At 43.9% G+C, this 13,861-nt stretch overlaps 1 protein-coding gene across 10 annotated transcripts in view; it reads right to left on the bottom strand.

Moving 5' to 3' along the window:
- Positions 1-13,861, bottom strand: part of LOC142566261 (bromodomain-containing protein 8-like) — a 139,884-nt gene that overhangs the window by 39,693 nt on the left and 86,330 nt on the right. For all 10 annotated transcript variants that reach the window (XM_075677114.1, XM_075677110.1, XM_075677111.1 and 7 more), the window contains 2 exons: positions 9,023-9,385; positions 635-998 (listed from right to left, as the gene is read on the bottom strand). In XM_075677114.1, the coding sequence (XP_075533229.1) occupies positions 635-998; positions 9,023-9,385 (727 nt within the window). The remainder of the gene's footprint in view (positions 1-634; positions 999-9,022; positions 9,386-13,861) is intronic.

Raw genomic sequence — 13,861 nt, 5'->3', positions numbered from 1 at the left:
ATCGATTAATTTAATGCAACATTAAGTCTCACACTCCTATGTCACAAAAGGCGATATAATTACCACCTACGAGGTGTCGCAGATATCACCTATTAACCACTGAGCAAGCAGAGTGACATGTATCTGCGACCAGTGGCCAAGGAACACCAGCTGCATTCGCAACAAAAGCATAGTATGTTGCATCCTGGCAGAACAAAGGTACACAAATAATACACAATTTGAAGTAGTTGTACAAGTAGTAGTTGTAAGCTATTCAGTAATTAAAAGTGTTGCATGTCAAAAACAACCGCAATGTGAAACACGCAGAGTGAGACTTCTACGACCACACTACTACTTGCATAGCTTCCGCAGCATTGCCTGCTAAGTATGCTGGCCTGCCAATAGGCTTCATTCCACTTAAGCTTTCAAGTTTCATCGTTTGCTAAACTATTTCCTAAATTCCCTGAAAACTCAACACAGGATACATACAACTGTCTATTTGGTTCATTCACTTAGCAAGCTCCTACCATTCTACCATTAGTAGATATCAATAGGTGACAGCTGTCAGCTCTCACAGATTAAACAAGTTAAATGTTTGAACAAGCACAGAATTATTTACACTTTTTCAAAATACTTCTAAAAAAGTTATGCTTACCCCTGAAGCACAGATGCTGGGCTGTTGGGAACAGAATCACTGACAGAGCCACCAAGCAGATGTTTGCTCAACTCCCCAGTACCATCCTCAGTGCCAGACTCAATATGCTGTGAGCCATCGTCCTTCGTGTCCGGCTCAGTGCCACTGGGGGTCTCGGGCGTCTTTGCGTCGTCTATGGAAGACTTGTCATCTTTCAGCTTATCATCATCCATGTCCTCGCTCTGTGGCTCATCTAAGTTTGACATGGTCTCCCCTGCTGGTGATGGTGAGCTGACTGTTCCGGGGGCCCAGGCATCTTTTGATTCTTCTGCGTCATCATCTTCTTCATCAGCTGTAGGCAGGTGATCTTCTGGCACATCCCCTTCTGTAAGACGTAGACAGACATAACCAAGTGCATTTGGCCAAAGAGCGTGGTCTTAAATGGCAGTTTTGAGGTACTGCACAAGAATTGTTCTCCCAAAAGAATTTCTCAGAAAAAGTGTGACAGCAGCAGACCACGTGGTAATTGAAACAATAAGCCCACCCTTCCCTCCTTCTTTGGCATTCTGCTGCTAAGGAAGAGCTCCTAGCAGCCACATTCCGAAGAGGGTGGAATGCAGAAATGCTAGTATGCCGTGATTTAGGTGCACATTAATTAAACTGAGGTATTCGAAAAATTTGTTGATCCCTCTTTCAGAATTGATCATAGCACAAAAGTGAAACATGTATTCTAAGAAACAGTGGCACCTTCATGTGCATCCAGACATAAAAGTCCATAAATGTGCACAGTCATTTATTAATGACAGTTTCGTTTAAAGCATGAAGCATTAAGAGCAATAGCAAGCATGTGAGGCCTTTGCTGCTGCGGAGCATAAACACCACCCCAAAGGCTACCAGGCACCATAGGTATATACCACGGAGAAAGAAGTATTTGAGGAGAGGAATCTGCTAGGCTACGAGAGCAAACACAGGCGGTGCGATAATATCACAGTCGAGCGAGTAGAAAATGCAGTTTTTGCCGCAGTAGGACAGATGACGTGTCCAGCACGTTGCTATCATTTACATGTTCTTCTATGGACACGATGCACAAAAATCGCGATGTCTCATATATTGTAAATTTTTCCAGATTTACTTCTGCAACATCAATAAATCACAGTGGTGGACATTTTACCAACAGCTATTAATGAATACTCTCCTTATTACATGTACTGCATTTGAAACGAGCTACTAGTAGTAATTCCGCAGGAGACAACGTCTGCCGCCACCGCCGCAGTTCACTCACTCGCATGTGCTGTAAGCACATGTGTAGGTGACCTTGGGAAGAAAAGCTCCCAATTTGGACATGCAAGCTGTCATGTTTCTTCACAATCTGCAGGCTTTCCGTCTCTATTAAAAGCTCTCACAGGCTACCACATTGCACGGGCGGCCCGCTGGCTTCTCAGACTTCGCACACACTTTTTTCTTTGCAATAAAGGCAAGCGCTTTCCATCCATGCTTTTTACGAATGAAGTGGTAGGGTCGTACAATTCTTAGCATGCAACAAGGACTTCCGAATGGAAGCTGTGAAGCAATTACCAAGAGGACTAGCAATAGGTTGGTGCTGCAGTATTACAGACTTCGACCAGCAGGGTGGTGAGGAATCGATAGGCTCCGGATGAACTCGCTGACTGATCGCAGTATATATAATTAGATAGCAGTAGCAAAGAAATCGAATCATTATGTTTGAAAATTGACCCATAGGATACAGAGGTAGGCATAGTGCATTCCGCACACTTTGCTCCTTACCAGTGTCCTACGGATCGTCAGACACCCGAAGTGATACTATCGCAAAGAGTTGGCGGTTCCCAGTATTGTCATTAACGATGCTTTCAATCATCTAAGGTGTGGCAAGGAAGAAGTTAGAAGAACAATCTAAATATGAACTAATGGCCCAGAGGGTAAGTACCATCATTCGGTGGAACAAATCATACATAACTTATTGATTTCGTGTTTTAAAAAACATTATAGCATTATAGATTTGGCATTATAAAAAATATGTCACACAGGTAATTGCTCTGCAAGTAACAAATTTCCTTCATTAATTTTTCAAGGCATTTGGAGCTGGCAAAGAGGTGCAAGAAACATACTGTTTCATGCGTAAAGTACTAGTGTAAATCGCCACTGAACAGCTTTGAACCGGCGAGCCTCTTCGTAAAATGTACCGCACATGTTTTGCCTTCTCGGCAAGCTGACTGACGAAAGAGGGCACGTCAGCGTTATGCCCTACACAGTGACTTTATTGGTACACCCGAGTGAGCACTGCTCTGCCTCCTCAAGAATTCTTGCTCTGTGGTATATACCGACGCAACAATGAGTCCATATGTGGCGAAACTGCGTCGTTAACGCTCTGACGGCATCACGCACGTGCGCCTGTACATATTTTTAAAGGTGAGCAGCCGCATGACAATGGCATGAGCTGCCACAGTGTGACCCAGCAGTGACGGTTGTAAGGGATCACCTTTGAAAAATAACAGAAACACAGCAGGAACAGTCACCCGTAGACGCCGACCTAAACCACAAGACACTTCTAAGCACTACCATCTTTACGACCCTTATAGGTGTCCAGGCTGCTGGCCGTGTTTTCTACAGATTAGTAGAATAAAACAAATGATACCCAAATACCCTCACAGCAACATATATACTACAGTCGAATTGCATTATCCCGACCCTGCCAGGACCAAAAAACTGATCGAATCATCCAGCAGGTCAAATATAACAATGTGCACAAAAATTGCAAAACACATCAATTCATTTGGCAGTATTTTCAAATCAAACGCATGCCCACTTACTATATGTCCAAAGAAGAAAACTAACTTTGAAATTACATTAAAACTCGTAAACAAAACAGAAATATATTGCGAACATAATTTTTTAACAAAAAAAAAAAAAAGTGTGTCGCACAATGACTGGTTTTCTACAGTCAGCTTAGCTGCAGTACACTTCTGTTATGCGGTAAAGCATATAAACGGCGCAAAGGGATTCTGGTTTCATATCCGCTTTTACCCCACAGGCAATCTTTGGGCCAACTTTCTTGGGGGGAGGGGGGGATGCATGTTAAAATCGGGTAAATGCTGTAATCTTTGGGCCAATTTTCTTAGGGAAAGGGGCATGCACATTAGAAATGGGTTAATGCTGTAATTGGAGATTGTAAGCTTCAGTTATTGCTTGAAAATCTTCCTAGGGCTGGCCGAAAATAGACGTTTTCGACAGGTGACGACATGCGTTCCAACGTTTTCACTGTCCCCTAACCTCCACCGAGACAGACACTGCCACTAAAGGAGTCACTAATGGGGTCACCACAGGGGTCGCCACAGGGGTCGCCACATTTGTGTGCTGACTGGCCAAGTTCTAATTGTCTGGCGCTGGCCAATTTTGGGATCACAATAACGAAAGATTGAGCGCATGGAAATTCATGGGCACTGGCCAAGACCTTAGTTTGGCATCAAATTAAGCAAAAAAATCAAATCAATGAAAATCTACTGTATATCAAGAGCACAATTTCTTTAATAAATCAAACGTTTCTAATCCTTTCTATGCCTACTTAACAATTGGGTAGGCACAAAATGGCTATCAATATCTCACGGATTAGCGTAGAGATGACTGTGTGATGTAATTGCATGAGACAGCCAGGTACAAAACACTTTTGTGTTAAAGAGACACTAAAAACAAATATTATTTCAAGGTATTATTTCAAAAGAACTCATTGACGTTACCCTTGACACTGACACAGGCTGTCGAAAGGTTTCATTTTCACTCGACTCTACGCCGCCTGCACTTTCACGTTTCAGTAGTTTTGTCATCGCGTAGTGCTGTACTGGTTTTGCTGGCTTGTGAAACTCACAGAAACTGCAAGTAGATGAGAATTCCACATCCATTTGATGTCACGGGATGCCCAAACTGTGCACGGCATTTGACTAAGAGCAGCTGAAGCAGCCAACCCAATAATCTGTCTTGAATCGACTCCATGACCACACATTTGTGTTTTGTGCAAAAAAACGTAGTGCCGTCTGTCAGGTGCCGTATTACCCACCGACGGCAGTAAAGAGTGGTGATGGCATATGCAACGGCACTACTCCCTGCTCGGGGGCAGGTAATCTGAATTGCGTTAAAGGTATGCGGACCCTTCAAACGCAATTTGCTCCTCAATTAAGTCTTTTCTTGGCAAGAAACAGGTGCTGCAAGGTCTCTGAAATATTTTAACAGTCCAGGGCGACAAGTATTTGCTCCCCCCCCCCCCCTTTTTTTAGTGTCCCTTTAAAATAACCCAAACTATGGCATCTCTGATACCCCCAGTGTTGCATGCATGAATCTTTCTGCAGCTCATGCTATAACATCGTAACACAGCATCACTCACGCTTATACTACAAAAATAAACCGAACATGATTAGACCTCTTCTAATGTGATATGAGGAATACTGTTGTGATTATGATATTCCTCATGAGGTCCTTCAGGTTGCTAAAAGGCAACAACAATTACCCCTTGGTGCGAGTTCATATAGTAATGGGAATGGGCATTGGCACCTCTAAAGAAAAATGAAACCCCACACAAACACATCAAACAAAAGTTTCATGCTCTTCAGGATAAATATCAAAAGTACATGGAATTTTACACTGATGGCTCTAAAACAAATAGACATGTGGGTGTAGGGGCCATGAAAAAAATTGGAAACAAGTATTCGGTTACTACAGCATGACTCTGTTTACACGGCCGAAGGCTACGCAATAAGAACTGCACTTCAAAAGATCATCGCTGACAAACACGAAAACACACTCATACACACTCATTCTTTAAGCACACTTAAGGGTCTACATGTGAAATCGGAATTTGAACCACTGTTAGGGGATATTTTAAACATGGTATCGTCAAACAAATATGGCAGATCAATTAGGTTTTTCTGCATACCAAGCCATGTTGGGATACCGGGTAATGAAGCAGAGGATAGATGTGCATCAATGGCAGCATACAAAGAAATAACAAACACAAGATTTCCATATAAAGATAGCATTCATGCAATTCAGAAGGCCTTGAGGTCAAAATGGCAACACGAATGGGACCATTGTACAAGCAACAAGCAACATCTCACTAAACCCGTAATTGGCAAGTGGAAGTTCTGCAGTCACCAGCAACCGTTCTGTGAGGTGATCTTATGTCGACTTCGGGTTGGACACACACATCTTACACACAATTTTCTCCTTCAAAAATAAAATTCGCCATCTTGCACGAAGTGCCATGAACCTCTTACAGTGATACACATTCTTATGACATGTCCACACATCGAAACAACGAGATGGAAGCTTTTACACAACCTGTAACATTTACATATACCTTCACACCCTGCCCTATTACTGGCAGATGATGCGCTAGTGCCATTTACTAACTTGTTCGACTTTTTTAAGACAACAGGCTATTTACACCAACTATAATCTAACGCAGGTTTACTTGCTTTAACATTGCGTTTTCTATTGTCTTGTCACTGGCACACCATGGCCTAGTAGCCTTTGCGCCATTAAACCCAAATTAACAAACCATTTTCAAAAAAGGTCCATGTCTTATGGAGGGGAGAGACTAAATTCAAGTCCCACATTGCAATGCATTTTCATTCATTTGTTGTAGCAACGTCACCAACATTGTAGAAAACGTTTCATTTTTGCTACAATGTCAAGTTTGTACATTTTCTCCTTTAAATATAAAATCTTCATACCATCATATGTGCTCCCACGAGGTGCCTTAGAGTTATACCATCAGTGTTTGACGTTTTTTATTCAACTTTAAATTCCTTGCAATTATATTTCAGGTTTGCCTTGTCATCCATTAAGGTAGTGCCTAGGGCTTTTACACTTTGATTGCCTTTTTACGCTTATTTTAGCCACATAATAAATTTTACTCTTGGTTTACATGTGCCAAGGTTTTCTATTCCTATGCGTACATGTTCCTTTTGTCTGTCTGGGCATGCTCTTCTATAACCTTGAGCATATGCCTTCAAGACTTTAACATATTTCTGAATAGATTGTGACTATTGAAGTCACAGTGTCCTTGGAAAACATGAAGTAGAACATTATGCAGTGTGCATCCATGCATAAAGCATGGGCCATGTGGAAACAAATTGTTCGATAGCAGCATATGTACGCCATCCCAAATTCTGGGTTTGTCAAGGCAGCTGATGAGGTGCTCACACAAGGATCACAGTATGGAAGGTTTCCCGTATTTAACTAGTGCACTGGCCTTTTGCCTTTTTGTACCACTAGTATAGTTGTACTATGCACTGTATTTTCTTCACGTTCCACCACATTAAGAGCAACTCACTGAAATTATTCATTTTAAAGCTTGTTTATTTGTGTTCAGGATGCCCCCTTTTGTTCTCTTTTGGTTACTTTGATTTCCTACCAATATAGCTCATTTTAACATTGACTTACGCAGCCTTTTTTCAACACCTCGGCACCTGTCTATTTTGTCTTGTGTTGTCAGAATGCTGTACAAAGCAAACAAATGTGAGCAAAGTAGGCAGGAATCAAAGAAAAAACAAAATGTTGTCCACCTTTCTTCCATGCAGAGGAATAAACATGGATCAGGGAGTCCCACACAATTTGAAACATGACCTTCCAAGTTCCAGCATGCCCTCCTTGCAGCCCAAATTGACACCATCAAAAAGTATAGGCATGACTGAGTTAACAAGACCACTTTGATATAAGTTTCTACTATGTAAATGAAACATGCATCTCTTAGCACTTTTAGCAATCCAGCTTAGCAATCCAGCACTGTTTGTCAGGGGGCAAGTGAAATGCCCTTGTGATTTGTACAGTCGAGCCCGCTTGCAAAATTTCTCTCAGACAAGTGTTTATCATTGGCTAATAAATTTATAAAACGCATCGAGAAAGCTTTCCAATAAGCTCGCTCGCCACATTAGTCTGGCAAGTACTAATACTGAGAGGATTGTATGTGGTGCAACAGCACCATAAATGGTGAGATATGCATGGAGAGCCCTGCAAGCATGCACACCTGAGTGTTGGCAGGAGAGAATGTTGGTTAAAAGGGGAGTGCTAGAAGCGTTCTTAGGGACTGTTCCAAATTTCAAAATAGCCTACCTTGAATGACGGATCTTTCAGTGCCATGCACATCCAGAGGGACCATGTGGGCATCTGCACATGGCTAACTTTTTCTTCAGTTTTTATTTTTCGCTGGCTCTCAGGAAGCCTCCTTTGTTATTTCCTCACAGGTTCAGAGCCAGTGTCGGTTCACTGCGACCAACAGCATTGGCGACGCCTAAGAAATTTGTGCCATGTTCACGATGTTCAGGTATCCTCGACTTTATTGTAGCCGAATTTAAAAGTATAGAATTCATGGAATACAACCACGTTCACAGTTTCTTCAGACACATTAGCGCACCAAACTCCTATACATTTACTATGCTAAACTATGTGAAGCAAACGTATACAAAGCCTGACCAACCTGTTGAAACGTTGGGTCTTTCCTGCTGAAGCAGTCTTTAATTACCAAACTGCACGAGCAAACAGCACAGGTGTTTTTTGAAGATCAAGCAGTGACCCTGCACCTTGCTGACTCCTTCATATGCTGCTCGAAGTACTGTGGGGACACTTAACTCTCACATGCCGATGCGCTTCTTTCTCCCACAAGTGGACCACAGCAGGAACACTTGTCACAGTTACATCAGCTATGATGCGATAGCACTAGTGCTGCACTACAGGTCTCTCCTAGGAGGAGTTTTACAAACACACAAGGAACTTTTCCTCCTCTTTGGCTCTGTGGTATCACATGCACAGAGACATGTACCATGTGCATGCCAGCTAGTTTCACAGGACTATCCTGTGGACGACTTTTGGCTTTTAGGGCATAATACCAGCATGGCAAGACATTTGCTCACCCAAGCTAATTCCAATGAAGAGTGAATGATTCAACATTTGGCATCACCAGTTGCCGAGTCAAACGTCTCCAAATCCTTAAGCATTGCTCATTTGAAAAAGTACTCCTTGAATTTTGCTTAGCTTGTAGTTTCCTTTCTTCCCAACAGCACGACCCCCTGTGTTCGGCTTGTATCACATGTGCACTAGTAAACACTAGGCCCGGCCGTTTGAAAGGCAGCATTGTACACCACGAAAGTTCAACTCACACAGGGCAAGTCCAGTTATAATGAACCTCTCTTATGGTGAAGATTTTTCACATTACAAGGGAGTTCATTGTAAGCAGGCTCGACTGTATTACATATTTTGTAAATTGAATAATTTCTGTTTGTGTGAAACAACTTATGCAATTGCTTGTGCATTTAATTCGACACTATTGCACAAATGGCAATCAAAGCAATGACAAACCTTTTATTCATCTAAGTGCAGGAAAAGAAAGGAATAGCCACTCACCCTGTATCTGCTCATCCTTTTTCAAAGACACATCAGGGGATTCTGGTGTCAAATCATCATCATTGTTCTCGGATTTCAAAGCATCCTTGACCGAGTCAGACTCATCAGCTACAAGCTGCTCATCCACGTCGTCCTTGTCCTTTGACTCGGACTCCGAGCATACAGGTTCAGCCGGGATCTCCGAGGCCTCCTTGGCGCTCTCACTCTCAGGCTTTGTCTCCTGGTCAGCGCCTGTGCCATGCTCAGGGTCTGACTGTACACTCTCTTTGTCGTCATCCACATTGATGCTGGATGAGAGGGAGTCGTCAATGACAGTTTCAACGACCATTTCCTCTGATGCAACTGTCTCCACCATAGACTCGGCTATACCAAAAAAAAAAAAAAAAAAGAAAGGTAAATTAGATAAACATATTGTTAGAAAGTCATTAAGCTCAGCACATGAAACAGGCAACCGAAAAGAAAAGACTAGACTGCATTCATTCTGCCTGGTGCGAGATCGGAAAGGGCAAGCACTTGACAGAGTCAGCTTAAGTATGGTCTGATTCTCACATCGTTTGATTACAAGTGCACAGCGTGCTGCTCACATGAGGGCTGTTTATTTCAGCCATATACTAGTGTCATAATTATAGTGATGCGATTGGCCAAAGCTGTTTTGAAGCAGCATTCTAGAGCATCCAAAAATGCATCTTGAAGCGGAAAAACTGGCTTTTGGAGCATCTATAGAGACATTTAAAAGGGGAATAATTCCCTTTGGGAGAAGTAAAAGAGTTCATTGTTTTGCTTCTCTCAAAGGCAATAAGCCAATTTTATCAGGAAAAAATCACATTTTTACCAGGAAACATTTAGCTCATAATAATGCTGCGCTGAAACATGTGAATCCCATGTATGATGATGAATTAACGACAATGACAGAATGATGGGAACGGTATGACGAGTGTGTGAAGACGATGGTATGACAAAAATCTGACCACTACAGCTTTCCAGTTTGCAGGAGGCTGGGTGTGAGAATGGTGGGAAATGTAGAAGTGTGCATAGAGACAAAAGTTTGAGGAACTTGGCCACTGAAGAGCGTTAGGAGCGTGCTATGCTCGCTCGCTAAGCTACATCAGCCACAAACTGAAAAACAGCAGCAGTGCAACAAAGAGAAACAAGCTCAGTAGCACATGCAACAAGTTCCCATTTAACAAATTTGCAGCCAAAATATGCCCACCTGATGAAAACACGGCAAAGGTCACATCGTGAAATAACACTTTTCCATAAAGTGTTATTAAGAAAGTTGCGTGCTCTCACCTCAAAAGCGCTATTTCAGCAATGGCCGTAGCCACCACATTTCAAGCATGTAGTAGCCCTACATTCACACCCACCTTATACTTTCTCCCTGCACATGCATGATGAGTGCATATGATGGAGGATGTTGCTCGTGGATATAAGAAGTCTTGAACTCAAGAGATGAGCTTTGTTTTTTTAACTATCAGAAAATAGCAAAAATGTAGCAGGATGCAGCAGGATTTGCCTTTTGGAGCAATTGGAGCAGCATTCACAACACTGTATTTACTACAGTGCAAACAAAAAATACCAAGGGGAGTCGCGAAACGACAGAACGATGCACTGGTGTCAATTTTATTGTCTCACAATTCTGACCCAGAAAACAAAAATCAGGCCTTATGCAGTCACATCTATGCCATAATGCAACCAGTTACTGTTTGTATTGAGCGCAACCTGCGTGACTGTAGAAAACTCCATCAAACATCAAAATTAAAAAATTTGAAGTGCATCTTTAAGGAATTTGACACCTTGTTATGAGCACACAAAATGGTCATTGCATGATGTGTAAGAAAAAACGGTGATGTCATACTGGCTGTCCTAATTAGTTCAAGGTTTTTTTTGTTGTTGTTTTTATTTATTAATACTGCCAGCCCCAGAGAGGCTATTATAGGAGCAGGTCAAGTAAAAAAGAAATACACAAAAAGAATAGCAACTAGCACAAGCAAAGACAACTTTGATGGAAACAGCAGCAATGAAAAAGCAGGTATGCGTGATGACAATGCAACCACAAAGATTCCCTAAAAGATGTACACAGCAGTCTATCGAAATAGGGTTGAAATAAAATTCAATTCTAAAGTCTTTGTGCTTCAACAAAAACTTGGACAAGGAGTCGAGCCCTGAAGATTTCTAATGGCCGAACCTTCATATAACAAATTATTGGATTTACAGTCAACGCAAAATTTTTTGGACATGCCCAATACATCGGACACACCCCAAAAACGGATGCCTTCGCATCACTGCCATGTACCTTAGAGGCAATGCCTAACAATGACTGAATTCCGTACACTCAAACCATTTGCTGTGATATTTTTCCGACTTTTTGCCGTGGCTGAAGGTCCAAAATGGCACAAATCGAAACCAACACCTCCACCACTTTGATTACCCCACAGCCTCAAACCAGTGTTCTCACACGTAAATTCACTGACAACCGTAGCTAGCCATAGACGTAGCCATTAGCATTTGGCCACACACTGTTTTGTATGTTTGGCATCCTTGCCAAAACCTTGAACATTAAAATTTATAAAAATCTCACATACATAAGCAGGAGAACATGGAGGGGTGGGGACGCAAGCATTTTTTTATTAAATGCTAGTAGCCACCATATATCAAGGCGTAAAATCAGTTCTGGTGGAAGCTAAGAGGCAGCAGCATAATTGTTTTTTTTAAGGTGTAATTCATTAGTGGCTCATGAGTGTCCGGGCGCAGTTTGTGGTGGACGCAGGAAAGCGGTGATCACCAGCGAGGGAAGTAAGGAGAGGAGGCGCCATGCCAGTAGCGCTGTGCGAGTGGGCGCATGGGAAAGCGCGAACACGCGTGTGGGGGTGCGCGCGCATCGGCGAAAAACCTTGCAGCCATATGGCTGTGATTGCATCCCATGCTCGCAGCCATGGCGGCGTCTACCGTATTTACTCGCGTAATGAACCCACTCGCGTAATGAACCCACCCCCCACTTTTGTCGTCGAAAATTGAATTTTTTTTTTTTTTTACGTCGCGTAAATAACGCGCACCCGCCCGCAGGGTCGGTGTTCAGCATGTTCGCGTTATCTCGGCTCAATTGGCCGGCGCTGTCGACTGTCGACGATCATAAAATTGTCTGATCGCGCAGTGATAAAATAAACATCATTTGAAGCCAACGATGCTGAACACCGGCGACGCGAACGCGGGTGACGCGGGCGTCGACTGCACGCTTTCGTTGATCGTTCATTGACCTTGCATGATTCGTTGGCGGATGCGCAAAGGGCTTTACTGGGGCGTCCTCTTTGAAATGGGGTGACGGCAGTTTCCACCACGCTCGGCTATTTTCTTTGTATTTCTCGAACCAATTTGTCAAACTTCTCTAGATTCTTTTTTTTTACAATGATGATGATGATGATGCAGGTTGCCGAGTGCCATCTATTAAATGCAAAGCAAACCTCTGCTTATAGCGCCATGCATGCGCAGTCCTATTTTGTTGCTGTTTAAGTGCTTCGCTACGACCTTTGCATTATTTCGTGCGTGCTGTGCATTTTCTGCGCGTTGTGCGATGGGGCGTTACGCTAGCTACACGGCCGGTTTTAAGCTCAAAGTCGTGGAGCATGCTTTGGAGCATGGCAATCGCGCGGCTGGACGGCATTTTAGTGTAGACCCCGTGCGTGTGCGCTACTGGAGGAATCAACAAGAGGAACTCAGAGCGACGAAGAAAGATCGCCGGGCCTTTCGCGGGCCGAAGCAGGGCAAGTTTCCTCGCGTCGAGGAAGAAGTTCTGAGCTATGTGAAGAGGCTCCGCAACGAAGGATGTGCCGTATCCCACGAGCTGATACAGAATCACGCGCGGGCCACTGCAAGAAGTCACGGCATTGCCGCGAGTGAATTTAAGGCGAGCAGTGGTTGGACGACTCGTTTCATGCGCCGGAACGTGTTGTGCCTCAGAAGGCGTACTACGTTATGCCAGCGGCTGCCGGCAGACTGTGGGGACAAAGTGCGTGATTTCCACCGCTTTGTCATTCGGATCCGTGAGGACAAAAAGTTCCTGCTGTCGCAAATCGGGAACGCGGACCAGACGCCTATAAACTTTGACATGCCAAGAAACAGCACTGTCGATATGAAAGGTGCGAAAAGTGTGCAGGTTAAGACGACGGGCGCCGAGAAGCAGCGGTGCACCGTGATGTTAGCTGTAACAGCGGACGGCAGGAAGCTGCCGCCGTTCGTCGTCTTCAAAAGAAAGACTCTGCCAAAGGGAACTCTTCCTGCCGGTATCCACATTCGCGCCCAGGAGAAAGGGTGGATGTCGGCCGAGCTGGTGTCCGACTGGCTGAAAACAGTCTGGGGACGGCGGCCCGGGGCTCTTCTCCTGCCATCGCTGCTTGTTATGGACAGCTTCCGCGGCCATCTGGAAAAAAATGTCCGCTGCCGAATGAGCGAGTTACGCACGGACCTCGCTATCATCCCAGGTGGCTTGATATCAGTGCTGCAGCCCCTTGATGTTTCCATTAATAAGCCCTTTAAGGACAACGTGCGCCGGCTCTATACAGAGTGGATGGCCGCGGGAAACCACGACCTGACTCCCGCAGGTAAGATTAGAAGGCCCACCATCGACATGCTCTGTCGATGGATTCTAGAAGCATGGAGTGTGATTCCCAGCGAGATGGTCGTCCGCAGCTTCAAAAAGACTGGCATCTCCAACAGCCTCGACGGCAGTGAAGACGACGCGCTGTGGGAAGACGACGACGCCGACGAATTCGCAAGCGATATGAGTGGAAGCGTGGATTCAGATAGCGAGCCCGAGTGAGACAGACCATAAGCAGCCAGCAGCAT

Source organism: Dermacentor variabilis, unplaced genomic scaffold (genome assembly GCF_050947875.1).
Source record: "Dermacentor variabilis isolate Ectoservices unplaced genomic scaffold, ASM5094787v1 scaffold_12, whole genome shotgun sequence".
NCBI lineage: Eukaryota > Metazoa > Arthropoda > Arachnida > Ixodida > Ixodidae > Dermacentor > Dermacentor variabilis.
This window is presented reverse-complemented; position numbering and strand designations above follow the sequence as displayed.